Source organism: Equus quagga, chromosome 15 (assembly GCF_021613505.1).
Source record: "Equus quagga isolate Etosha38 chromosome 15, UCLA_HA_Equagga_1.0, whole genome shotgun sequence".
In the NCBI taxonomy this organism is placed as follows: domain Eukaryota; kingdom Metazoa; phylum Chordata; class Mammalia; order Perissodactyla; family Equidae; genus Equus; species Equus quagga.
In genome coordinates this window covers 9957750-9985490 of record NC_060281.1, presented here as the reverse complement: position 1 = coordinate 9985490, position 27741 = coordinate 9957750, and the positions used below count along the sequence as shown (strand labels likewise).

Sequence of the window (27741 nt, the reverse complement as noted above, 5' to 3'; positions counted from 1 at the left end):
CCGGGCCGCCCCCCGCGGGCGTCAGAGGGGCGGGCGCCCCGCGCGGTGACGGCGACGCCCGCGGCCGCCGCGCTCCCCACTCGCCGCCGCGGAGAGCGCGGTGACCTCCCGCCGCCCCGCCTCGGAGGCCCCGATGGCTCAGGCGAGGATCAACGCGAAAGCCAACGAGGGGCGCTTCTGCCGCTCCTCCTCCATGGCCGACCGCTCCAGCCGCCTGCTCGAGAGCCTGGACCAGCTGGAGCTCAGGTGCGCGGCGGGCGCGCGGGGCCGGGGCCGGGGCTGGGGGTCGGGGGCGGCGCGGCGTCTGCTCCGGGGGCGGGGGGTCCCGTCCGCGCCGGTGGGGGGTGCCGGGCGCCTGCCGCGGCGGCCACACCTGCGAGCGCGCTCCTGCGGCCGCGCGCCCGGGGGACTCGGGGAAGACAGAAGTTCGGGAGCCGGTGTTGGAGGTTAGGGGCTGTGACCTCGCGGGTCTCCAGAACTTCGAGAACCTTCGGTGTGCCGGCGTGTGGTCTTCCCAGATGTCTTTAGTTTATTCTTTCCCACTTAGGCATTTTTAAGAGAGGCAGCAGCTTAGTGGCCCATAATGGGAATGATCGGTTTCTTTGCTCGAGAACACTTCCGAGCAAAAAAGACAAATTAAAACTCCAGGCATCCATCTGATAGCCAGGAGTAGAGAGGAGGAGGGCAAGCGAGGGCTGCGTGCTTCGCGGCCTGGAGACCACCCGCCCCTCTCCCCGCTGCTGCGCTCGGCCGTGGGTCTCCGTGTTGGCCGTGCGCCCCCTTCCCCGGGGCTGCGCCGACCCCTTCCTGAGAGCGCTAGTCACCGGCCTCAAGGCTGAAGATGGTCCCCGGTTTTCCCTCCTAGCTGATTAAGACTTTATTAATTAATATAGTGGGAGGCTTGTGTAGGATTTGTAAATATGTATCATAAATTTTGGAAAGACTTTTTTCCTTTAACATTGTATAGAAACTTTTATGTCTTTCCTATAAACAATTGTGTCGCTCAAGTTCCTGGGTAAATTGTGTGCAGGTGGAGTTAAATGGAAATCTCATTGAGGCACCGCTGAAACTGCACAGAATTGTTTCCCATAGTTTTCGCCGGGTTCTGAGTGAGCAAAGGAGTGTGTAAGCCGAAAGCTGTAAGAAGCAACGCCTGTATGTCTTTGTCTCCATTAATGTAACAAAACAAGAAGAGGTGGCTGTTTGACAAGAAAGAGCATTAATAACCACAGTATATCTTAGCAAGTGAGGCATTTATGATTATTGTTACCCCGAGAGGAGAGTCAGAAAATGAGAAGTTCTCCACCCACAATGGTTTCATGGATGGCAATGGATAGAGAAACCTGAGCCAAAAACCCCGTTCTGGGGTTCTGCGCACAGCGAGGGAAACGGACCGGAGAGAAGCGCAGCCCCCGGCTTGAGCCTTCTGCGGAGCAGAGCTAGAGACCGGGGCCTTGAGACGTCCCTCCCAGTGCTATCTTTCCTTTCACGTAGCAGCGCAACAAGGGACTCCCGGTCTCCCCCAGGTCTGTAGAACTTTGAGGGCGTGTTCTCAGCCGTCGGGAGTCTCTCTTCCCTCCGCGGAATAAAGGGATTCTTTTCTTAAAGAAATGAAGAGGATATTGTCCCTCCTTTCTTCACGCTGAGTCATTGTCCCGAAACGTGTAGTAACGCCTCATGTGTGGTAGGTACAGAGCAGTCAAGTGCTCATCTTTAAAAGAAAGCCTCTGGTTTTGAGTAGTAGTATAGCCTAACGTTTGATTAATGTAAAATGAGTCCTGATTACTGTATCAAGTGATTAAATTATAACTTGCTGAATTAACCCTTGAGCTGAGGAGTGTCAACCTACAGAAACAGAAACCAGTTTAAGAGGCAAAGCGTTTGTTTACTTGGGATCAAAGGATCGCAATTCGGGGAGCACAGATCCTGGGGAAAGGGAGGAAGGTGAGGTGAGTTGTATTAAGAGTTCACTCGTGCCGCAGGACGTCGGGCTGGGTTCGTACTTCATCGATGGGCGTGGGGCTCGATCGTCAGGCAGAAGGCCAGCCTTGTGCTTCCCAGAGTGGTTGGCAATTCGGTCAGCAGTGAAGTCCCGTTGCATCAGTCCCTACAAACGGGGTATTCTTGTTCTCACCGACTCCTCGGAATGTTGGCGGTTTGGTCCAGTTTGGAAGATCAAGAAAACAAGACTGCAGGGCAATTCCTCCACAACGGCCGCTCGGGCTCTGTTTTAATGTGGCTCCCGTCAAGTCCTCTTTGACGTTGGAAGGACCGATTAACATGTGTCTCATTGTTCCTTTTAAGGACTTTCATAGTAATTTTAGACTTTTGTGAGCTTTGTCTCTTCCTTTTAAAAAAAGTAATACTGGCTGAAAACTAAGGAGGTGTTTCAGCAGGTAAATAAAAATAGAGAAAAATGCTAGTGCTGATCGGTTAAAGACTGTTCGAAGGCACACGGGCAATGTCCCAGAGCGCTGCCCTGTTAAGGACTAGCGTCAGGCCCAGGAGAGCAGTATTTACAGAAAAACGTGATATTCATATGTAATTTTACTCTAATACTTTAATTTCATGTTAAGGACGACTAATAACGCTGTGTGTGAGGTCGAGTCAAACAGTACGGTTGGTACCTACCTAGAAGCTGGCGTTCGCTGTTCCCCAGCCACACTAGTTTTGTCAACTGTGGTAAAAACTTCTTCCGTATGAAACTGAAAACAGACTTGTGCTAAATGCTTTATACCTGGAGAGTATGTGATGTTTAAAATGCTTTAAAATGTTTGGCAGCGTTCCATTTGTTTCTAAACTTTACCACACTAGTCTTTCCTTTTTGACTCCATCTCATCTCCGTTTTTGCTTCCTCCTAAAACTGTGATTGCTTTCTCTCCTGATTTTCGTGACCAGTTCTAAATGGTGTCTGATTTTTACATTATCAGTGGTTCAAGACACTCTGCTTATTATTGTTACTTTTGTTTCACAGCACAATTTATAAATAATACACGCTAACGTTTACTCACTTAATGGCTACTGACTATATGCCCGGCCCCAGGCCTTTGTGGAAGTTACTATTACCTCCATTCTCCAGATGGAAAATTGAGGCTTAGGAAGTGAAAAGACTCGTCCGCAGTCACACAGCTAGAACCCAGGAAGTCTGGCTGTGGAGCCTAAAACTTTATGCCTGAATTTTCTTTTAAAGTTAGATATGTCATATTTCAAAATGTAGGACTAGTATATGGATGGATATGTGATTCTAATGAAAGAGGTGAAAATTCCATTTAAATTGGTGTTTAATTCAGTACCAGGTATTGAGTGACTCCTAGAAGGTTCTGGATAGCAATGAAGATGTTTGGGACATGGGGTTGTGGAGAGTGGCAGAGGGGAGAACGACAGGACTGGGAAATTGGCTGTTCCCAGATTTCCCCAATGATCATATTGTGGCTCTCTGCTCCTCTTATCAGCCCTTTGCAGCGGCTTGCATGACAGCCGGGGAGCGAAGGGTTGGGGCGGGGCTGCTACGCATCATTGGGCTGAAAGTTTCCTGTTGCTTACAGTTTCTTGGGTGTGCCGATGTCACAGAAGTCACAAAACAAGATGGCATCCTAATTAATACTGTCTCACAGTCTCTAATGTGAAAGAGCGCTTTTCATATACATAGTCATCTGAACCTTTACGGTAGGAGGAGGGCACATATTCTCTCTCCTAGAGATGAAGGAGCTGAGGCCCAGGGTATTGAGTGGCTTGCCTGAGGCCGTACGACTGATGAGTAGCTCCCAACATTTAACAGCAGTCCCGTTTTTACAGCCAAGTGTCTCAGTAGTGAATGTAACTGAATATTTTGGTGCTGATTAGGGAAACCTTTCCAAATCTACGTTGCCAAAGATACAAGTGGTCACTGTGGTCTTCTCTTGATACAAGAGTATTGAATAAGAGATGGGACTGTGATTTTAAGGACCTGTTTTAGAAATTCTTTCTTTCAAATAAATCTATGATAGCATTTGCCATTTTCGCTCCTTTTTATGAAAGCGCAAATTCTTGTTATTTTTATAAGCCTGAGTTCACAGTGGTAACTACATAATAAACACCATGAAGCTGAAATGTGCCAACACCACTTCTAGGCACATTACACGTATGAGCTCGTAATTTTCTTAGTTGATGCTGTCAGTCCCTGTGTTAAAGCCTTTACTGCTTTCCTTCATTCAGTCACAACCACCATCTCATTATCCCTCTTTCATAAATGAGGACATTGAGGCAAAGAGAACTTAAGTAACTGCTCAAGGTCACACCGCTAGTAAGTGGCAGCCGGGGTTTGAACAGGTGGACGGAACAGTCACTGCATTTCCTCTGCCAGCCGTGTTAGCTCTCGTCCCCGTGGCCACAGGCTGGGGAGATGGCTGTCGGGCCTCTCCTAAGTCTCTCAACAGTTGTCCTTTTGCTACGAGGCTGCCGAGATTTGTGAGGTGCGGAGACCTAACGACTGGCTGAGGATGTGTGCACTGGAGCTTGGTCCTCATCGGAGGATTCTGACCAGAATTTCCTTGTGTTCAAGCCTGCTTGGTTGTGATTTCATGCAGAGAGTTTTCCAGGAGCACAGCCCGGGCCAGCCTTGTCGTGAGGATAAGTTCTGTCCCAATTTGGACATGTAGCTCTTCCAGGATCTGTTAGTAAAAACAGAACTGCCCCTCTCCGCCAAGAGAAGTGTTGTCAAATGCCGTGTTAAGAAACGTGAAGGATAAAGTGAGATGGTCCAAGGCTTGTCTCACCAGAGTTCCAGAAGAAAATAGTAGAATGGAGGACAGAGACTATTTGAAGATATAATGGCTAACAGTTTTCTAGAACTAATGGAAAGGTTGTAGACAAAAAGATTTACATATGAGTTGAATTTAAGGATACCAGTAGCTGATAAACAGTATAAATATTACTTAAATTAAGTAGAGATCTACATTCAGCTTTTTAAAAGAAAAATTAAAATTTGGTGTAGTCCATACACTGGACAGGCGTACAGTGCTGAAGGAGGCATTGATTGCCTCCAGGGAGAGGAAGGGGAAGTTGCTAAGGAAAGAGTTCCTGCCAAAAGGTTTGGGTTGTGAAAAAGGATCACGCTGCAGACAAGGGTCAGGGATAAAGAATCCTTGTTCAGGAAGAGGGAAGCGCAAAGGAAAGGTCCGCGATGCCAAAAAAGCCCTTGGAATCTTTACATTTGAACAATGCATTCTCCCTTTGCTGTGAAATGAAACAGGGGTACATGAAAACATATGTAAGAAGTCCTGTAAAAGATAAACTCTGTTTGCACAGGGAAAATGCCCCAGTGGTCTCTGGCCTCAGTGGGAAAAAACCCAAAACTGAAAAATTCCATCTGGGGGCTGGCCCAGTGGCACAGCAGTTAAGTGCACATGTTCTGCTTCGGCGGCCCGGCATTCACCGCTTCAGATCCTGGGTGTGGACATGGCAGTGCTTGTCATGCCATGCTGTGGTAGGCATCCCACATATAAAGTAGAGGAAGATGAGCACGGATGTGAGCTCAGGGCCAGTCTTCCTCAGCAGAAAAGAGGAGGATTGGCAGCAGATGTTAGCTCAGGGCTAATCTTCCTCAAAAAAAAAGTTCCATCTAATTTTTTCTATATTTGGTCTCATTTGATGACAAAATATCTTCTTCATAGGACTGATTTATTATATTTTTTTCTAGAGTGTCTCCTTTTAAACCGTTTTCCGGTTAACAACTCCATGAACTTCTGTTGTAACCTGTTGTCATAGATGAAGCCTTCCTTTTTATCATAACATTCAGTTCTCTCTTTATCCTCTTACATTTGAATACAAACTCGAGTGTTGAAAAATTAATCTCTTCTTTCAGCATCTTCTCATTTACCAATCGCATGATTCATCTGTGTCATTGTTTGTGTTTATAGCGTAAATATTACATGTTAGTGTCCACTCAGTCTCTCTCACGGGTGCTGGGCCCTAGTTTGTCTGAGAGTTTGCTGCTGTAAAATGTGTAAGAATGTAATGAATGGTATTGGAGGAGGACCTGATATTGTGTTACTACTATTTTATAGAAGATTGTTTTTAGTTGTGTTTTCCAGCCAAATTTGTCACATAAGCTTCTTGCCTGCTCTTTGCTTTTGCTGGCTCCTATAAACACAAAGTCCGGCATGCGTTTAGTGTCTTGATGTGTAAAGAGACCCTGTGACTCTGCAGTGTATCAGTGCTATTTTGGGGATAACAGGTGGGTGACTGTTGGGGAGAAGGCGTGTGTGTGGCTAGGGTGAGGAGGGGGTCCTTATATGGGCAGGACATGTGCTAAACCCTTGGTGAAGTTGTTCCTTCCCTGCTCACGTAAGGCAGCAATCCCGGTGACATCTTCTGTGATCTTGTGTTTCTAAGACCTTCTGAGTACTGGGGATAGGTGTGTCACTATTTATCTTGCAAGAGTTGGCAACTTATTTAGTTTCAGTATAGTATATAACAAGAAAGTGCCGTGGAAACAGAGCACTTTAAATATACTGGGTTTTTTCCCTCTTGCTCTCCTGAGCCCACAGCCCAGTAACGTGACTGGGCGTGTTCCTGTGTGTGTAGTGAGTGCATGTGTGTGTAGCTGGAGAAAGGAGTGCTTCCGTAGTTGGATCAGGGCTTTATACCAAAAGCCTACAGAGGCATTCTCTTTAAATTCAGGAAAACACAAAGACGCCCTTTCTCACCGCCACAGCTTAATACAGTACCGAGGACTTTAGTCAGTACTGCAAAGAAAGAAAATAGGAGCTCATAGGATTGAAAGGGAAGAGAGAAAACTATCACTTTTTGCAGATGATATGATCATCAATGGAGAAAAACCAAGAGAATCAAAAGACAAATCATTAAAATTAATGTGTGAATCACAGTTGCCAGTTACAAGATGAATCTGCAAAAACAGCATTTCTCCAACCAGCAAAAAGCAACTAGATAATGTAATTAAAAATATATTAGTCACAATAGCAGCAATATCCATAAAGGATCAAAACACTCAAAAGAATCCACAAGACTACCATTAAGAATACTTCAGGGGCTGGCCCCGTGGCCGAGTGGTTAAGTTCACGCGCTCTGCTGCAGGTGGCCCAGTGTTTCGTTGGTTTGGATCCTGGCGCGGACATGGCACTGCTCATCAAACCACACTGAGGCAGCGTCCCACATGCTGCAACTTGAAGGACCCACAACAAAGAATATACAACTATGTACCGGGGGGCTTTGGGGAGAAAAAAAAAAAAAGAATACTTCAGGGGCTGGCCCAGTGGCACAGCGGTTAAGTTCGCACGTTCAGCTTCGGCAGCCTGGGGTTCACCGGTTGGGATCCCAGGTGCAGACATGGCACCCCTTGGCAAGCCATGCTGTGGCAGGCGTCCCACATATAAAGTAGAGGAAGATGGGCACGGATGTTAGCTCAGGACCAGTCTTTTTCAGCAAAAAAGAGGAGGATTGGCAACAGATGATAGCTCAGGGCTAATCTTCCTTAAAAAAATAAAATAAATAAAATAAAAAAGATATAAATATGAGAAAGGTAAAATGATAACATTAACAGAAGGAAATGTAGTAAAATATCTTAGGACCCAAGGGATGGGGAAGAACCTGAAACAAAACTTCAAAAGCATAAAACATAAGGCAGAACAAAACCAAGAAAAGAGGAATTTGTTCTCTTCAAAACAAGGATCTCTGTTCATGAAGGACATCCCGGAGTATGTTCCTGTGTGACAGGATGGGAGAAGATGGCTGCAGTGTCTGGAACCAACAAGGGATTAATACCTTGAATACACACACAGATCAAGAAGAAGACAGTAACCCCTGGGTAAGAACGAAAAAACCAAACAGGCGAAGGCTGTGAACAGGCTAACAAAGATGAAGGAGTCGGCTAAAATTATTAGTAATGAAAGCGGTGCAAATTAAGTCCTGCGTACCACTGTACGCTTAGTAGACTGGCAACGGATAGAGGGAAGGTGCCGAGTACTGGCAGGGCTGTGGGGACTCCTCTGCTTTGCTGCTGGGAGCAGGGCCTGGTTCAGCCATTCTGGAGAACAATCCTAGTCTCGAGTCAAGTTAAGGGTCCACATGCCCTGTGTCTCTGCATTTCTGCCCTGGGTGTGTCCTAAGGAGACTCTTTCAGGTCCGTAGGGGACATGTATTCACTGAAGTGTTATGTGTGGTGAGGAAAAGCTGGGGACGAGGTGAGTGTCTCCACGGGGGAGCACAGGGAAGATTGGCGGGTCCCCACGTGGAGTGTTTATCCTTCAGCAATTAGAAGCTGCTGATTAGAGGTACACATAGGAGTGGATGGTTCTCGATAAAATAATGCTGAAGGAAAAAAGAAACAGTGAGATATAAGTGAGTTGAAAATAGATTTTGTAAGAACAAATACAAATAGATAAACGCTACATAAAATGATTGCCCTGTGAGTGGGAGGAAAATGGGAGCTGGGTAAGTGAATTAAAAAGAATAGAAAAATTAAAGAATAAAAAATAAAAAGGAATAAAGAGTTTTTGAAAAATGTTGCTAATGATCTTTAAAACTTGAGTTGGATTGAAGGATAGCGAGATGAGGAAGACAGACCTTCCACGTCGTAACCGTTTTGTTTTCCCGATCTGTGTAGGGTAGAGGCTTTGAGAGAAGCAGCAACTGCTGTGGAGCAAGAGAAGGAAGTCCTCCTGGAAATGATCCACAGTATCCAGAACAGCCAGGACATGAGGCAGATCAGCGACGGTGAGGCCCGTTCCACAGGAGGGCTCGACTTTTAATCACTCCCTTAAGGGACTGGGACAGCGTGGGGCAGTTTTTGCTTCACTAGGCTTCCACGTTTAGTACGAGCAGCAGACAGCAGCTGCAGCTGTCCGTTATTGCAGGAGCCACTTACCCAGAGATCATTGTTGCAGCTGGAAGTGACAGAAAAAGGCCTGCAGGCTCCAGAAGAGCCGGCCCCAGGCAGTGAGGCCCTGCCCTCGACCTCAGGTTCACACTCCTAACTTCAGTTCTTTAGGCGTTACTGGACTGTAGAAGATGTAAAAGCAGAGGGAAAGGTGAGAGATAAAGGAGAGAAGACAAAAGGAGATGAATTGAGGTGTAACTTAAGGACGGAGGGAGGAAAATGCAGAGAAAATAAATTACAATCCAGTAAAACCCCATTAATGTAAAATTATGTGATCAATTTCATATAAAAAGCATGACTGACTGCCCGTGGAGGAACAGGTCACTTGTGATTTTCTTTCATTGGCAATAGTCTTCCTGATTTGGCTCCTTTGGTGCCCGCTAGGTCAAGCTAGTGGGCCAGGTAGCTGGTGGGGAACGTGTGCACTCTCACCCCCAACCAGAACTGTTCCACATCCACAGTGGGGTCAGGTCTAGCCTGTCTTTTCACCATCCTGACCAAAGATGAATGAATTTGGGAGGAAGTTACAGGGCAGTTCAAATAGGAGATTGCTGACTTCTTCATGTAAATAATGAAATGTTGGTACAGCGTCCTGTGGGGGAGGAAGACAGTTTCCCTGCCCTCTAGGTCCTTCTGGCAGGTCTAAGAATTAAATTGACCTGAGACAGGACAACGGGAGAAAATCAAACAAAGTTTATAACATGTATACGTGGGAGAAACCCAGGAAAACGGAGTAACTCACCAAATAGCTGAAGCCACCACCTTAAATACCATCTTCAGATAAAGGTAAAGGAGGCTGTTGGGGTAGTGATTTGGGACTTCAGAGGGGAGGAAGGTAATTCACATGGAGATGGAGGAGCAAATGTTTGGTGAGCAGATGTTTGCCGTGCCTTGCAGAGACAATGGGACGTGAGACAACTTTGATCAAATGGGCCTTGCCAGGTGCCTTCCTGTCTACACGCCTGGAGTTATCTATGGTGTTACCACCTTCCGGGGACAGGCCTTCTATCTGCAATTTTTTAAGCAGTTACATGGGAAGGTCAGAGTTTCTTTCTGAGTCTTTTGTTCTTAAAAATAAGCCAAAGAGACACATTTTGGGGTGGCACATTCTGATCCCCCGCAGCCCTTTTCCCATCGTTGCCTCTTAGTGCTGGCCAAGACAGACTGTGGCCTCTTTAAATTCATCTGGAAGGGATGAAGTCAGTGTGTAATTTTGAGGCCAGCTTTTGCTCCACTATTGTGGCTATGTTTTCTCAGCCAAAATTGAGGCATCGGATTCTGATATACATGCAGAATATGCCACCCCAAAACATGCCTCTTTGGCTTGAGGGTTATTTTGAGCTGATTATTTGTGAGAAACTGCAGACACAACAGAATCTCTGAAAACCGAGTAGAAATTACCCTTTTGTAAGAGACATTTACGTTTATAAAGGAAACCTCCATTTGTAAAGGTATCTCCCTCTCTGTACCAGGAAGAGAAGGATACCTCTAAATCACAGAAACTTATTGGGGGGGAGAAGCCGCCTACTACTAAATCTGCATCACCATGTGACCCTTGAGAATCGGGCTTCCGTGTCACCTCCCATAACTGGCCTCCCTCCCTCCCCAGCATCTTTGTCTTTAGCTGAAGATGGTATTTAAGGTGGTGGCTTGGGCCATCTGGGAGAGTTACTCAGTTTCCCTGGGAATCTGCCATGTATGTATGAGGTATACATGTTAATAAACTTCTGTTTTTTTTTGTTGTTAATCTGTCTTTTATTACAGGAGATCTCAGCTAAGAACTAGGAAAGGTAGACAGAAAATTATTTTTCCTCCCTACGTGCACGTCCTTATGGAGAGACCCAGGACATCTCACCTCACAAAACCTAGTTATGCTCGCTGTTCACTCTGTTCTGGCTTGATCTCCGTCCAGTTGCAAGTGCCTACCTGCCCAGACTTTTGCAAACGTGACAGCTGGAGGAGTCATCTGGTCTCCCATGCATAAAGACTTCAGCTCACTCTCTGTAATCTGATACACTTTAGCAGTTAATCCTACATACTGTAGTTTTAACCTTTACCTTTAAAAAATTTATAGCAAAAGTGCTTACAGAAAATAGACTTAGTCACAAACGAATGCCTTCGCGTTCTTGACATGGGTAACTTTATGTCTCATACTGATTGATATTTCAAACTTTTTATGTTTAGGAGAAAGAGAAGAATTAAATCTGACTGCAAACCGTTTGATGGGACGAACCCTCACCGTTGAAGTATCAGTAGAAACCATTAGAAACCCCCAGCAGCAGGAGTCCCTAAAGCATGCCACCAGGATTATTGATGAGGTGGTCACGAAGTTTCTGGATGATCTGGGAAATGCCAAGAGTCACTTAATGTCGCTGTACAGCGCGTGTTCATCTGAGGTGCCGCCCGGGCCAGTTGATCAGAAGTTTCAATCCATCGTAATTGGCTGTGCTCTTGAGGATCAGAAGAAAATTAAGAGAAGATTAGAGACTCTGCTTAGAAATATTGAAAACTCTGACAAGGCCATCAAGCTGTTAGAGCATTCTAAAGGAGCTAGTTCCAAAACCCTGCAACCAAGTGCTGAAAACAGATTTAATTAGTTCTCAAACCTAAGAGCACTTACAAATATGGAGGTAAAAATGATAAAATACTATTTGAAGTGGTAACTAGTTCTTTGTTAGGCAGAACAACTCATTCGATACTGATAGTTGTTTTAGATAAGGAAAATATGCCAGTGTCGCCAGTTTTGTGAATAACAGTTAAAACCAGAAATGTTTTAATTATCTTTCTAGAACTTTTTAGATTGAAGTCTTGTCCTGTACTAGGATCTAGCACCTAATACATATATTTTTTTACTTTCCTGTGGCTGAATCCTTAGATGTGGGGAGAAGTAAGTGCTCAGCTGGGGCACCACTGTCACTCTTCCTTTCTGGGCCCGTCTGGCTCGGAGACACACGGGCGCATGGGCGTCTGGTGGACTAGCCATTCTTTACCTTAAGCAGCACACACTTGTACACATCTCCTGTTAACCAGGCAGCAGGCTAGAGGGATACAAGCAATCACAAAATGAGAACCTTGCCCTACATCTTGTTTCACTCTGTTTTTTTAGACATCTGTATCAAATTACTTTGAACTTAAAGATTTATGCCTCTCATAATGTGCATGTATTTCTTGATATATGTGAAAACATGACATAAAATGTGGGAGAATTCACCTCTAATTTTACCACTGTGAACAGCTATGTAGCTACTTCATCTTTTTCCAAATGCATAATTTCTCTACATTTTTAATCATTACGGAAATACAGTGTTGTACCTTGCCTTTAAAAAAAGAGTTAAGTGCAGCTATAAAGTCTGCTTAATTGTCAACTTTTCAGCCTCCATTCTGTGTAGTTGTAAAATTCACTTTCCCCTTCCCCTTACTGGACGTATAGGTTATTTCACTTTCTTGCTTATTCCTGCAACACATTATGTACATAGAGTATTTCCCTTCTTTTGTTTTTGATTTTCCTTGTGTAAATTCCCAGCAGTGGGATTTACTGGGTCAAAGGGATACATTTTCATGACTTGACATATTACCAAATTTTTTTGTATAAGAGTTATATCAATTTATACTGTCTTCAATAATTAAAATGTAGCTATTACACCGAAAGCTTTCCAGCATTGAGCATTGTTTTTTTCTAACATTAGACATGAAACACCTTAATTTACTTTGCATTTTGTTTACTAACAAGGTTGACCAATGTATTGATTATTCCTTCATGTGTGACAACTGAGGCGACTATCGAACACTTTTATTTATTCAAAGTGGCGAGGGCCATCGATACATAAAAACCTCAGCTTCCCCCAAGACCACTTCAGAACGAGTGCGTCAGACTGCATTTTCATTAGAACAGTAACACTTTCACACTGGGAAGAGAGTCCAGATGCAGATTGATTTTATATTTATCTCTCTCAATGCAAACAACACTGAGATTCATTTTCTGGACAACACTGCCAAATTAGTCCCTCTTCATAAAAAGCAATTACAATCTAAGCCATTCATGGTTTTGGTTGCCAGCCAAAGACTGCCTCATTTAAATCTTTCCATTTCTCGGGAAACCTTAATTCTCACTGGTAACTGGGGCAACGCTGTTTGATTTCAAGTCAGTGGACTCTGAGTTGCTACCCTCAGGTTCACTGTCAGATAAAGATTTTGTGTGTGCACCATCTTTTTCTTGATCAGTTTTTTGAAAATTAAGAAGCAGTCAAGTTTGGCTCAAGTTCTCGAGGTCTGTCAGCATCCGTAAATCCCTTCCGCTGGGGGAAATACTCCCCTTCCCCTCGCTCCCTGTCAGCCGGGACTACTTCTACTACAGAATTCTCGGCTCTGCCTCCTCTACTGTTGTATTCTCCGCCGTTGTTTCTTTCCCATTTTCTGTGATGGAGTTTTATTGGAGGCCGTCGTGATCACGGACCTGAAGAGCTGGCATCTGCCGTCTCCAAGCGGCTTCCATCCTGGTCTGCAGCATCTCCCCCATCTACCATCTACCAGCAGCTCGAGCCACATTCCAGGGGTGGGGACCTCAGTGTTGATTCTTAACATTTATTTTTGTTTATAAGAATGGAAGTGTAATTTATTTTGACATGGTGAAACTCCTGAGAGTCATGTTTTTACCTTCATTTAAACTGGTGTTTTTTTTTTTTTGGTGAGTAAGTTTGGCCCTGAGCTAATGTCTATTGCCAATCTTCCTCTTTTTGCTTGAGGAAGATTGTTGCTGAGCTAACATCTGTGCCAGTCTTCCTCTATTTTGTACGTCGGTCACCACCACAGCATGGCTTGATGAGCAGTGTGTATGTCCACATCCGGGATCTGAACCGGTGACCCAGGGCCACTGAAGCGGAATGCGTGAACTTCACCACCACACCATCAGCCCAGCCCCTAAACTGTCATCTTTTATCTAGATAACAGATTTGGACTATAAGGGAATTGGAGTATGTTTTGCCCTATGTTGACACGTTCCCTGACAGCCCCGTCCAATTCCATACCATTCCTAGCGTGTAACATACAGTCTTAGGCTGGCCCTTCTGCCTCCTTCATGAGCACTGCTTCCCAGCAGAGTGTTCCCATCCCCCGCCCTGGCTCCTCCTCGCCTGGTGTGTGGCCAGCAGGACCCCCCGCGGAGTTGATAGAAGAGCACTCAGTGTTCATCCACCGAGGACAGAGTGACCGTGCTGCCTGCTTAATGATCTGCCACATGCAGAACTGACCCTCCTGGTACTGTCATGTGGGATCCCCTGACATTGGAAAAAAAAACCCTGGGGCCGGCTTGGTGGCTCAGCGGTTAAGTTCGCACGTTCTGCTTCTTGGCGGCCCGGGGTTCACCAGTTCTGATCCCAGGTACGGACATGGCACCGCTTGGCAAAAGCCGTGCTGTGGTAGGCGTCCCGCACATAAGAAGTAGAAGATGGGCACGGATGTCAGCTCAGGGCCAGTCTTCCTCAGCAGAAAGAGGAGGATTGGCAGTAGTTAGCTCAGGGCTGATCTTCCTCAAAAGAAAGAAAGAAAGAAAGAAACCCCTAAAGCTTTCAGAGGGACGGGAAGGGGAGAGCTGACAGTAGCCAATGTGAACTGGTGGCTTCCAGCCCGGCTTCCCGGCCAGAGCATCACTACGTCCTCCAGGGGGCACCATTCATCACTGTTGTACACGAACCGCGCCCTCCCTGTAACACAACATAGTCGGCCAAGTGTGTTGTGCAGAGGGGCACGAGCGCAGGCGTGGTCCCTGGTACTCATGCAGCTCAGTCCAGCGCCCTGCTCAGAATGCTTAGAATCCACCCAAAGAGGTGATCAGTTAGTAGAACTCTGCTTCAACATTTTAAAATTGGAAAGCATGAGTTTACTAACCGCTCAAAGTAGCAGAGTAAGGATCTGGCAAGCTAAGTGACATGCACTGATTTTTAACTAGGAAACGTCCATGCGTTTGTCCCTTTCAAATGACTTGTAATAAATGCTGATACATTTGGAGTACATGTATGTGATAATGCTATTTTTGAAGGCTGGATTTCTGTGTGTCCACTCGTACACCAAGCAAGCAAAATGACATGAACCTTCTGCCTAGGGATGCGACCACATTGCTACATTTTCGATCATGAACTTGAGTAAACAACTCGGACTGGCTCACACAAATCTTAATTATCCAGTCACACTGCTCCACGCGGTAGCAGTCGCGCTCCCCCCTGGCGTTCGGCGGGCGGCGCGGCCCCGGTGGCGGCACTCGCCGATTTCAGTATCTAGTCCAGCTTTTATCTGTAATATTCCAGCGTAATCAGAACAGGTTAAGGCGGGCACCAGTTTGTGTAGGAATTTGACAAATGGGTCAGAAGACTGAAAAACCTGGCATTGGAAAACTGGATCCAGGGAGGATTAAAAATACATCTTCCCAAATGTAATTGGCCGACCTCGGGTCCGAAGATGACACAACCCTGGGACAACACAGAACACCCAGAGGGGAAGCTTTGCTGCAGGAAGACCTGGCGAGGGCGCCCCACCCCACCTCTTCCCAGCAGAGGGCCGGGCCCTGCCCTGCCCTCCCCGCTGTGATGATGCCCCCGAGTTAGGAACTTTAAAGGAGATACAGCATGCAAGGGGCTCCGCATGGTGGCTAACACAGAAAGCGCTTGTTAAATAAATTTGAACTATACAGTTATTTTGTAAACACAGGACTATGTAAATGTATTGTGGGGGCAGGGCAAGAGCCTCAAAACAAGACAAAACAAGTTTTCTTTAACACAGATGGATACTGATAGAAAAGAATCTCAGTTTCCAAGGCAAAATTATTTAAGCCACAGGGCTACTAAATTGCATTAAATACCCACCGTCAATAAAAAGAGTATGCTAAATGTTGGCAGAGTATCTGAAACTGAAAGATTTTTAGGTTGTTTTGTTTTGTTTTCTTTGGTGAGGAAGATTGTTGCTAACATGTTGCCAATCTTCCGCTATTTTGTATGTGGGATGCCACCACAGCATGGCTTGATGATTGGCATGTAGGTCCACACCCGGGATCCAAACTTGAGAACCCCAGGCCGCCGGAGTGGAGTGCATGAACTCAACCCCTGGGCCAGCCCCTGGTTATTTTGATTTTTAAAGAAGTCACATTAAACCTTTTACTATTTGGTTCCACACTGGTGAGACATCACACATATCACACAAAATTCTAGCTTTGAAACGCATTTATTTTTTTATTATTATTGGAATTCATCTTTCGTGAAACTGTTATTAAGCAGTATATTTTAAATTAAGCTCGAGGGTATAACTGCAACCCAATAGCAATACATACAAGTGGTTTTCCATTCATTCAAATTTACAAAAGCATTATTTAGTAGTAACAAAAATATAGACGGGGTTCAGTTTTCCTTTTAATCCAAAGTTTTTATTTTTAAAAGACCATTTACCAGCGTCCACTGTAGCTATCTCCAGAGAAGACAAGGAGCCTTGCCTAACGCCAGTGACAACAGCCAAATCACCCAGCGACCTGGGAGGAGGCGACTGGGGATGCCCGAGTCCACTGTGGTTTTGCATATTTTCCGTTAGCAAATAAATTCACCTGTGTGATGGGCTGACATGTCTGAGGGTGAAACCTAAAGAGCGACACTAGCACACATACTTTAACAGTTTAAACAGAACACAGCCACTGTTCATTAGGAGACTGTGCCACGTGGGACAAATCTTCACCCGGTCAGTTCATTCTGTTTTCAGACAGACAGACGGACACCTGAATGAGACAGTCATGGGAGCACGGCAGCAAGTGACCAGTAACTACCTGAAAGGTTTCGAAAAGGACGTGAACAATCAGCAATATCTTAAAGTAGTTCACTTCCAGTTGGGACGTTAGGTCCTGAGGCCAGTTCCCCATTCTGTGATCTTCAGAGCAGGTCCCAGGCCCTGAGTCCCAGGCACAAGGGAGCACTCTAGCGAGACCTCTTTCCAGGCCAGCGTCTGGAACCACCATCCCACTGCGGTCCACGAGGCAGGGGCTCAGCCTCTTTTTGTCATGTTAGTTCTACTTTATTTTGATCAAGTACATACGTGCTGTCAACTTTGGGCAGATAACAAGGAAACCATTTAGCCCGGCTTTATTTAACTATGCTGCCTTATACAGGCTATTCTGCATGCTGTTTAATTCCACAGACGGACTGAAAGAGGGAGAGGGACCCTGAGGAACCCTGACACACGGCGGTTACCCCACAGCTATGTCTGTGCTGCGATTAGCCGTCACGTGAGACGGTGCATCGGAGCCCAAGGGCACAACCTGGAGTCTCAGACAAGTTTCTCTTTTGCATCTACAGTCCATTAAAAATTAGCAGTGAAGTTATTTAAAAGATTTAAGGGTGGCGGGGGGGGGGGGTAGAATTAATGCCAATTTTGAAGGTTTCAGAATTAAATTGAGAAAGTAACCTGCGACTTGTGGCTGATTTTCAGGCCTAATTATTTAAAATGACTAATTATGGTTAGGTTTAAAATACAGAACTGCAAATTAACAAGTCAAATGTGACAAAGATCTCTCTTCGGTTCTTGTAAAAAAGAAAAAAGGACAAAACTAAGTACGTAAAACTATAATACAAATATCAAGAGAACTGCAACCATCATCAGAGATTACATTTTTTATATAGAAGAATAACAAACTTTTACCCACACACATTTAATATGAAATAGCACACCATATTACATAACGTATTTTCCTGTCCTAAAAACCCTAAGACTACTTGCTGCAAAATATATTTTGTGCAAAAATTAGAGACTGTATTTCCGTGGAGTAGAAGAGGGAAGAGGAATGACTGGCAGGTGTCGACTGTTAGCAACTGAGTTCTTCCCCCAACACCTATCCCACTGCCAGCAATGGGAGTGGTGACAACTGGGGACATAAAAATCAACATTTTATATTACTTTGAAACAGATAATACCAGATTATTCCAATATTATGAAGAGCAAACATTCACTCTTGACCACTTAATGAAGACACGCTCCAGAAAATTCCATGATGTTTTCAACATTATTCCGGATAGCTGATGGGGGTGGTATAGATGGAAGACTTTAAAAAAAAGGGATAGAGGAACATGTGAAGAAATATAGAAAACATTATGCATTTAGTACAAATCATGAAAAAGGACTTTATGACACATTTTCCAAGAAAAGTTATTTTTACATATTTTGAAAGCCTGTAAAAACCAAGTATATTGCAAGGGGTTAAAAACAAAGTCACTGATGAATGATAATCAGTTTTGACGGAGTTCATGCGATTATCTTAGTTGGAAAGCTACTGTCCCAAGTCACAAATTTATGCTCTGCCGCATGATTACATATTAAAACCATTTCTCAAAAGAAATTATTTTGCATTTGGTGCTGATACAGCTCTTGAGAAAGTGTTATACAAACCGAAGGTTATAGAAATTTTTAAGTGATAGTCTTAAAATACCATACAAAAATGTGTAAACAAAAAGATGCTTTAGAGTTGCAGGCATTATGAAATCCATAATGTGGACTAAGACAAAAGATCATCTCTTGTGCATTTTTAAAGATTGTTAGCATAATCCTAAAAGTTCAGAATTACATTTTCAGTCAGCAGCAGAAGGTGCCAGAGGCACTAGCGACTTCCCAGGACCCAGGGACTGACCGCAGGCGGGCTGTGGATCTCCTCAGGGACGCGGCCAGCACAAGCTCGCCACGCTTAGGGACGGACGGACGAAAAAGATTTTGCAGCAAGTCTCACCTGGGAGATGCTCTAGCATTAAAACATTTATAATCCTCTTTTATCTACCCTGTCAGAGAGGAAAACTGCTTTTAAAAGATATTATAAACAATATAAATTCTGATAGTAAAGCACTGTAAAAATTAGGTATGATATTTTTGGCACAAAGCACTTTTTAAATCTGAGCTCGTTTTGCAAAATATATGTCTGGAATTTCTTATTTGAAAATAAAACTTTTTAACATACACACAATGTGTAAATGGTCTTACAAATGAATTAATTAGATTCTATGTTTCCTTAAATACTGCACATACGTTCAGTTTATTTCGGCACCAGATACCGGCATGCATACCTCCACACTCCACGTTAGACAGATATTGCACAGTAACATTGCCAACATACACACTAATGCAGTCTGGCAAGACTTAGGGTTCACCTGTCAATATTATTTTTTTGTAAGTGTTAGGATTTGATACTATTTTCCAGAAAAGCTAGATGACCAATTTCAGAAAAAGAATGCTTGCTATCTTTCCTTGACCCATAATATTAAAATTCTGTACCAATATATTTAGGCATTTCATTTATGTTTTCCAGCATTTAAAATTCAGCAAAACCTGTTTTTGACATTTCTTATGGCATTCCTTCAAAAACAGGAGAAGCTTCGTCTAATGTAAAAAGAATAGAATGAGTCCACAGGGCAGTGCTTCTTCCAGCAAGACCAGTCCGCTCTGACAAGCCCTGCAGCACCACGCTTCAGTCCGTCAGCTCCCAGAGGCCCGTAGGTGCAAAGTCTGCGAAAACACTTGTAACAGCACGAGAGCTGCGTGGATTGCCTCCTGAGTTGCACGATACGATGCAATCTTCTTCCTCCCAAAAAAGTTTTAGGGTATGCTACAGCTGCTAAAAGGATTTCTGTTTTTCTTGGTCCTCTGTTTGTTGGGTCTAAGATTGATGACATCTCCACCATTCAGGGTACTGGAATTCGGACCCGAGTGACCTCCACCAGCTGTATTAAAGACACCTGCATAAATTGAGGGAAAACAGAGATTGACACTGATGCGCCTCAGGGTTACCTACTGCAGACTGTACACCCAGCTTCTTAGGAAATCAGCAATGTGTGCCAAGTATTTACAATTTTAAGCTTTTGTTTTCATTTCATTTACTTTTACAGGTTTTATTTTTTATTTTTCCTTCTTCTACCCAAAGCCCACCAGTACACAGTTGTGTATTTAGTTGTGAGTCCTTCTAGTTGTGGCATGTGGGACACCGCCTCAGCGTGGCTTGACGAGTGGTGCCAGGTCCGCGCCCAAGCTCTGAACTGGTGAAACCCTGGGCTGCCCAAGCGGAGTGCACAAACTTAACCACTCAGCCACGGGGCTAGCCCCTCATTTATTTTTAATAGCCAATATACATGGTTCAAAGTTCCAAGGGTACAAAAGGGGCCACAGTGAAGTCACTCTTCCACCTTAATGCCCCTGTCGCCAGTTTCCCTCCCCGAAGGCATGCACGTTCTAATAGTTTCCCTCTGGATCCTTCCAGAGATATTTTATGCATATGTCAGCAAAAAATATATATTCTTTTTTCCCCGCTTGCTACCCAAATGGTAACATACTCCACACAGTGTTCTGCATCTTTTCACTAACAATCTATTTTTAAAATCTGTGGGGCCAGCCCCGTGGCCAAGTGGTTGAGTTCTCGCGCTCCGCTTCCCTGGCCCAGGGTTTCGCCAGTTCGGATCCTGGGCGCTGACATGGCACTGCCCATTAGCCCAAGCTGGGGCAGCACCCCACAGGGCACAACTGGAAGGACCCACAACTAAAAAATATACAACTATGTACCGGGGGGCTTTGGGGAGAAAAAGGAAAAAACAAAATCTTTAAAAAAAACTGAAAAAAAATCTGCAATCGGTAAATTTGATAATTTTAATAACTTCATTTATTAACTTTACATCATATGTGTTCCTCAAGAATCCCTGATTTGTAGTTAACAACAGTATTTGTGAGATTGTATGTTAATAAAAACACTGCATATGTGAAAGCTGGTAGTAGTGTACGATTTTCCTATCGAGGCCAAAACAACAAAATGGGCCACAGATCATTAGTGATGGGCAGATAAAGGGACAAACTCAATGAAAACTTTTAACTATTATAGTTTCCACTTTGAACTGTGCTGGTCTTAAAATGCAATCTCCAATTTATGAACTATTTATCATCCATGATACACAAACCTCTGGGCCAGAGACTCTACCACACTAGAAAGATGACAGACTGATTCCTGCTCACAAGAAGTTTACAGTCTAACAAGCGAGGCGCGGTAGTGTACAAGTAACACTGCAAGACATTACACGTCAAATGTCACAAGAGACACATGAGCCCATAGATTGTTAAAGGCCCAGTCACATCCAATTCATAACAAAGGACAAACTGCCTGAAGAAGGCTGGACTGGACAGCTGGCAAGGCGCTGGACTCAGATCTCTGTTCGTTTAGAAGAAACGCTTGGAGGCTGTGGCTTCAGCCACATACACAGCTATGAGAGCTTTCTAGAGAGTCCTTGAAGAATGAATAGTGCTTTGACAGAAGATGGGAAAAGGAATTCATTCTTGGTGGCAGAACCAAATGAGCAAAAGTGAAGCAGAAAGACAGCACTGGGCATGCTTAAGAAAGAGCGAGACCTCTGGTGGAACTGGTACTCGGGGTACGTGTGTAAACGTGGGGCATGAGGCCGCACAGGAAGGATGGATGAAACTCTTGAAAGGCTGGAGTGAGGAGAGCCTGCATTAATGTGTTCCATAGTGAGACTCTATCAAAGGGCTGTAATCAGTGGATTAGAAGATAAGAGTGGGGCCCAGGAGACCAGACCAGATAGAAGCTTATTATCACTGTCCTCTCTTGTTTCACAAAGCACTTGAGGTGTCTGATGGTAGGAACATATGCAATAAAAATGGCAAAACAATAAAAAAGAAGTCAGAACCAAGGAAAAACGTAAGTTAAAACAGGTGAAGAAAATGATGTGTGTATTTATGTGTATGTAGTGAGGGGGATGGAATACAGATATGAAGTCCTTAAGAGATCACATGGAAGCTTTAGAAGCAGAAAATTTGGTTCTCTTATTCCTGGAAGTCAAAGCGAAAAGCGAGAGGAGACAACACACTTGCTCTTCAGGGAATGCTACACTTTGCTGGCCTTTAGCATTAAAAAAAATGTCAGTAACAGGTAATACACAAGGTAGTTGGAGTAAAAAGGTATGGAGGCGATAGAAGTATGGAGTCAGAAGAACAAGTGTGAAAGGTCCTTTATATAAAAGTCAGAGCTTTATATAAAGCTTTTATCTCTGCTTCTTAATAGATTAAATGGATTTAGAAAATTCAATAGCTAAAAAATCTTTTAACTCAAAACACCTTTTAATAAGAGGCCTGATATTCCTAAGTTTAATAATCACTGATACAACACTTTGTAATCACATTTCTTAAAGAAATGAGCATATTGTATTTTTAAAAAGTAAATATGATAATAATGAATAGAGAATAAATGTACCAGGTAAACATGGGGCTAACACTTCCTGGGAACTTACCAATTTTGTTACTACTTGAATGCATTAATTCTGGGTCCTCAGCTATTTGTTGTTTGAGTTTTTGAAGATATTTTTCAGCCAAATATTTAAAAACTAGAATAAAAACAAAAACGAAAACCTTACCAGGTCAGTATAACTTATGCATGTAAAATCTGTAATTTCACGTCACTTACTAGAATATTTATACTAAGTAAATTTAAAATTAAATTAGAAGTATACAGTGTAATTGAAAAAATTCAACTTTTAAAAACGATTTGAGCAATCCCTAAGTACACTGGTAACACTGATAAGTACACAGAGGCATTTTATTAGTAACGGAATGAAAGAACACTTGTGGTCGGTCACCGGCTCTTCAGCTGTAAGCACCTGAACAGTGACCGATATCCAGCAACACTAGACTGACTCGGTCTCTAAAAGATGTCTCCATTCTTCAGGTGGAAGAAACTATCCAGAAGACACCCAAGCAACAACTGAGTTGCAATTTAATGAAGTAAGTAGCAATTCTGGAATGAGGAAAATTAACAATCATCTTTCTCTAATCTCACTTTCTTCAACTAGGAAATATTGATAAACAAATTAAGGTCACTGTGACTACCTACCCGAACATCCACTCCTGTGGAGTTCTAAAGGGGTGTGCATGGGAAACACGTACGTGCATACACACTCACACGTACACAGTTATAGTTTTAAAAAAAAAAACAACCCCCCCCCCCCCCCCTTTTGCAGAGTAACCAGTATTCAAAGACATCAGTAAGTAGTTAAGGACTCTAACTCTAAGGAGCATCATGCCTTTAAATTTTACTTACTGACAGGTGACACCAAGAAATTCTATTCTCATTACAAATACGATTTCTATACAACAGAAAAAGCATAAGAAGACTAACACAAAGTTCCGTCGTGAACTGTTTAGAGAAAGGCAGTTTACCTTCGTTCACATTGAGGTCCTCCTTCACGGACGTCCTGTAGAATCTCAGCTTTAACTTTTTTGCTAGAGCCTCAGCTTCCTCACTAGACATCAATTAAAAAAATGCTGATGAAGGGTCTTTCTGAGAGCTTGTTTGAAAAAAAACACTTTTGTATTCTATTTCCTGCATACAGACCATCCAGACCAGCTGAAAGCTAGGTTCTCAGTGCTCGAACAGGATTTTTAGTTTTCACTACTCTCAGGGGATAAACACCAACCATCACCACCATAACTGTGAACATACACTTTTCTATGAAGTCACTAAACTCCAGCCTTAAAATGACTAAATATCACTTTTTTTATATAACACTTTAATTTTATCTCTTCTGTTTTTAAAAACATTTGAATTTAATTACACCCTGAAAATCTTATACTGCATTAGTCACCCCTTGGTATCCTTGGGGGATTGGTTCCAGGACCCCTGGTGATACCAAAATCCAGGGATGCTCAAGTTCCTGATAGAAAATGGTGTAGTATTTGCATATAACCTGTACACATCCTCCCACATACTTTAAATCATCTCTAGATTACTTATAATACCTAATACAATGTACATGCTATGTAAATAGTTGTTACACTGCATTGTTTAGGGAATAATGACAAGAAACAAAAGTTTGTACACGTTCAGTACAGATGCAACCATCATAGCCATCACAAGCCTTTTTGTTTTTTTATTCTTCTCCCCAAAGCCCCCAGTATATAGTTGTAGATTCTAGTTTTGAGTGCCGCTGGTACTGCTATGTGGGACGCAGCCTCATAGTGGCCTGATGAGCAGTGCCATGTCTGCACTCAGGATCCAAACTGGTGAATCCTGGGCCACCAAAGCAGAGTGCGCGAACTTAACCACTTGGCCACGGGGCTGCCTCAGGCCCTTTTTTTTTGGTGAGGAAGATTTGCCCTGAGCTAACATCCATTGCCAATCTTCCTCTTTTTTTGCTTGAGGAAGATGAGCCCTGAACTAACATCTGTGCCAACCTTCCTCTATTTTCTCTGTGGGATGCCTCCACAGCATGGCTGATGAGTAGAGTAGGTCCATGCCTGGGATCCAAAACCGCAAACTCAGGCCACTGAAGTGGAGTGCACAGAACTTTAACCACTAGACCACAGGGCCAGCTTCCCACCATAGGCCTTCTGATCTGAGGTAGACTGAATCTGAGGATGTAGAGCCTATAGATGGGAAGGGCTGACTGTATTTATTTTACTCTTACTGGCTATGGAATGACTTTGGTGCCAAAGCCACAATCAGTATATTAATGATTGTGTCTACAAGAGTGGACTCCTAATTTCAGTTTTATTGAGACTGTAGCAGCTATGCTCCAAAATGGCTCCCAATGATTCTACACTCCCACCCCTCCTCCTGGTCTTGTGTAGTCTCTTCCCACACTGTAATCAAGGTGGGTCTGTGTGATCAATAGTATACAGCCAAAGTGACAGTAGGTGACTTCTGAGACTAGGTCATAAGGGACATTGTGGCTTCGGCCTTGCTCTCTCTGGGATCAATGGCTTAGGGGAAGCCAGGTGCCATGTTGTGGAAACACTCAAGCCCCACTAGGGAGATGTCTACGTGGCAAGGAACTAAGGCCTCCTGCCAACAACCGAGTGAGTGAACCTCCTGGAAGCAAATCCTCCAGCCCCAGTCAAGCCTTTCCGTGACTCCAGGCCTAGGTGACATCTTGACTGCAACCTCATGACAAGCTCTGAACCAGAACCACCCAGCTAAGCCATTACCAAATTCCTGACCACAGAAACTGTGAAATAATGAATGTTTGCTGCTTTAAGCCACTAAGTTTTAGGCTAATTTATTATATAGCAACATAACTAATAGTAAGAACATATTAAAAAATAAGGTAAAAACTAAGCAAAGATTTTCAAAGCTAGCAAAATGTTAATAATGCAATGAGCAAATCCCGAAAGACAGAAATTGTCTGGATGCTAAACTCTGCTCAGAAATTTGAGCATAACAGTTCTGAATATACAAAACAGTATGAATCTGAACTATTTATTCAGTTAAACTCATCAACATAGGATAGCTACTTATGCTAGATATTAAAACATTTAGGTATGTTTTCTTAACATTCTTGGTATATCTAGATTTGACTTAACATGAAGAATTGGATCTGTGGTGCAAGGACCTAAGACTGGAATTCTAAAAGGGCCTTCAAAATTTATTCCTTTAATTTTCTCTACTTATGATTCAGTGTGAACTTTTTTTAACCCAAACCAATCACACAGAATAGCTCACAGAAATTTTAAGTATAAAGCAGTGTTTATAAAAACTTTCCTAAATTTTGTAAGTTTATGCAAAAATTAAAATAGGTTTTCACTTCATAGAATTACCACCACCCCTTCAAAAGGAGCCATCTTACTTCTTTATACAAGAATCGTCCAAGAGATCAATCTTGTTTTGCACAAGCACAGTTGGTATATCTCCAACTTCAGCCACTACTTTCTCTCTCCAACTGGAAATCGCTTCAAAAGATTCCCTGTCTGTGGTGGAAAATACAAGCACACAAGCCTGGGCTCCTGTAAGGTCACAAAACGAAAACATTATTTACAGTAATGAAATAATCCTATGCAGGGCAAGGGCAATTTTTGCCTATTCAAAACAATTTTTATGTAAACAATGCTAATGTCATCTTTGTAACACTCTGCTTATTTTTTAACATATAAATTCTATTTCCTAATCCAAAGAACCAATTTTTACTAAGAGTAGTGGTTCTCAAGCCACTACTTGTACTTTGTACCACTGTCAAAGTACCCTCCAAGCGACACACATTCTTTTCGCAACACCACCAAACACTGATATACCTACTTCATTACATTATAAGAGCTAGAGAATGGTGAACTGAGCATGAATGATAGGCTGCTGCTAAGTTCTTCCTCTTAATATTTGTCATTTGTTTCTTATTTTCTTTTAGCACAGATTTAAGAAAAATCTATGAGAAAAAAATCATTAATTTTCTCATGTTTTTAAAAAAAAGTATATTATTTTATTTTAGTAGAATACTGTAATGATAGGGAACATAATTTAACCAGTGCCAAGAGTAAAAACACATATATAATAGAGGGGAAAAGTTTAAGTTAGTGTCTTACCCTGTTTAACTGCTAATTCCCATACTACACACTCACTGACAATATTTTAACTATCAACGATCACATTGGGTGGATAATACCTAAGATTCACAGTAAGCAGCGACCTTCTGGAAGAAGCCCTTTATGAACGATTAGCTGTTCAATCAGGCAGCCTGGTGACAAAGGCAGGCGTGTAGGCGCCCAGGGAAACCGTGGCAGGGTCAAGAGGACTTCCTGGAACCAAGGCATCATTTCTCCCCATACTGCTTCCTTCCAGATCCCTCAGGTGTAAGAGTTTCCTACTAAGGCTCAAGACACACACATCTGGGCCACCTAAGACTCTGAGGCCAAAAAAGGTTTGTGTCTCCCCAGAGGAAATCCTGTGGAAAGCCAAAGAGCATGTAAGGAAAGCAAAAACCAGCAGCTTACTGTCACTGTAAAAGCAGGAGCTTCATGGGGAAAAGCTTCCCTACTCCAGAACAGGTTTCAAACTAAAGAATAAATTAAATTAATTATGCAAAATTCAGGGCGTGGAGGAGGGAGGGTAGGGAGAAATACACTATTGTATTGGTAAATAAATTTTTATTTACTTGAACTCTAATATTACTTAAACTACAAATAAAACTAATCATACTTTAAGAGACTGTTCTTTGCTATAAAACTGTATTTGTTAGCTTTAAACCCAGAATTTTATACCCAGTCAATTGTCATTTATATTTGAGGGCCCGAAAGGGTATTTTCAAGTACACAAGGTCTCAGACACTTCAAAAAAACCCAAAAGACAGAAAACATCTTAGAGGAAGTATAAAATAAAATAAACCTAAGCAGATGATGCCAGAGATACAGACAGCACGAATGCTTAACTAAGAAAAGCATAGCATTGTTTAAACAATCCAAGATCAAAGGATAAAAGAAAAATATGTCATAATGTTACCAAAACAAAAGTGGGTTTGCCTCCTCCTGGTGAATTACAATCAGACTGTTGACTGGAAGTAGCTGTCACACAAAGCAGAATTCACTTGCAGCAAAGAGGAGGCCAAGTGGAATCATTTCCAAAGCCATGGCATCCCATGCAAGGGACAGCAGGGGCCTTTTATTTCAAATGGGGTACGAATGTTCAAAAGGGAGGGTGGGCATTCGCTCGTAGGCTCAGCTGGAAAACCTGCTTCCACAGACACTGCAGGTTGTGGTAAGATAGGTTATGGTAGTAAGGCCTAAGCTCCTCCTGGGGCGAAGATCTTAGCATTAAAAACGAGGCAAAGGGCACAGGCAGCTCCTGTGGTGGGGCCTGATCTGGTTCAGGGCAGTTGGTGATTGCATCGCTTAAACAGTTAAATGTTTCCAAACCCACCACTGAGTTCTCGGGGCAATTAGTCGGGGACAAGAACAACCCTAAAATTACTTAAGGGGTCTGAATGGGGAGAGATGGAAGGAATGTGGGAATTTGCTAAAGGGCCTGAGAGGAGGAAGATGGAACACACACACACACACACACACACACACACACACACACGACCCTGCACACACACACACAC

The 27741-nt window shown here is 43.3% G+C and overlaps 2 protein-coding genes across 5 annotated transcripts in view; one reads left to right on the top strand and one right to left on the bottom strand.

Annotated features, from left to right (window-relative positions):
- The first annotated feature begins 16 nt into the window (after positions 1 to 16).
- On the top strand, positions 17 to 12523 carry BAG2 (BAG cochaperone 2). Its single transcript, XM_046638975.1, has 3 exons — positions 17 to 246; positions 8603 to 8712; positions 11060 to 12523. Exons 1-3 carry the CDS (start codon positions 134 to 136, stop codon positions 11470 to 11472), a joined length of 636 nt encoding a protein of 211 aa, XP_046494931.1. The 5' UTR covers positions 17 to 133; the 3' UTR covers positions 11473 to 12523.
- A 3545-nt stretch (positions 12524 to 16068) lies between these two features.
- Positions 16069 to 27741, bottom strand: part of RAB23 (RAB23, member RAS oncogene family) — a 30440-nt gene continuing 18767 nt past the window's right edge. For all 4 annotated transcript variants that reach the window (XM_046639615.1, XM_046639616.1, XM_046639617.1 and 1 more), the window contains exons 4-7: positions 25501 to 25657; positions 23096 to 23178; positions 22171 to 22263; positions 16069 to 19620 (exon numbers count right to left, since the gene is read on the bottom strand). In XM_046639615.1, coding sequence (XP_046495571.1) covers positions 19481 to 19620; positions 22171 to 22263; positions 23096 to 23178; positions 25501 to 25657 — 473 coding nt within the window. In that variant the 3' untranslated portion in view covers positions 16069 to 19480. The remainder of the gene's footprint in view (positions 19621 to 22170; positions 22264 to 23095; positions 23179 to 25500; positions 25658 to 27741) is intronic.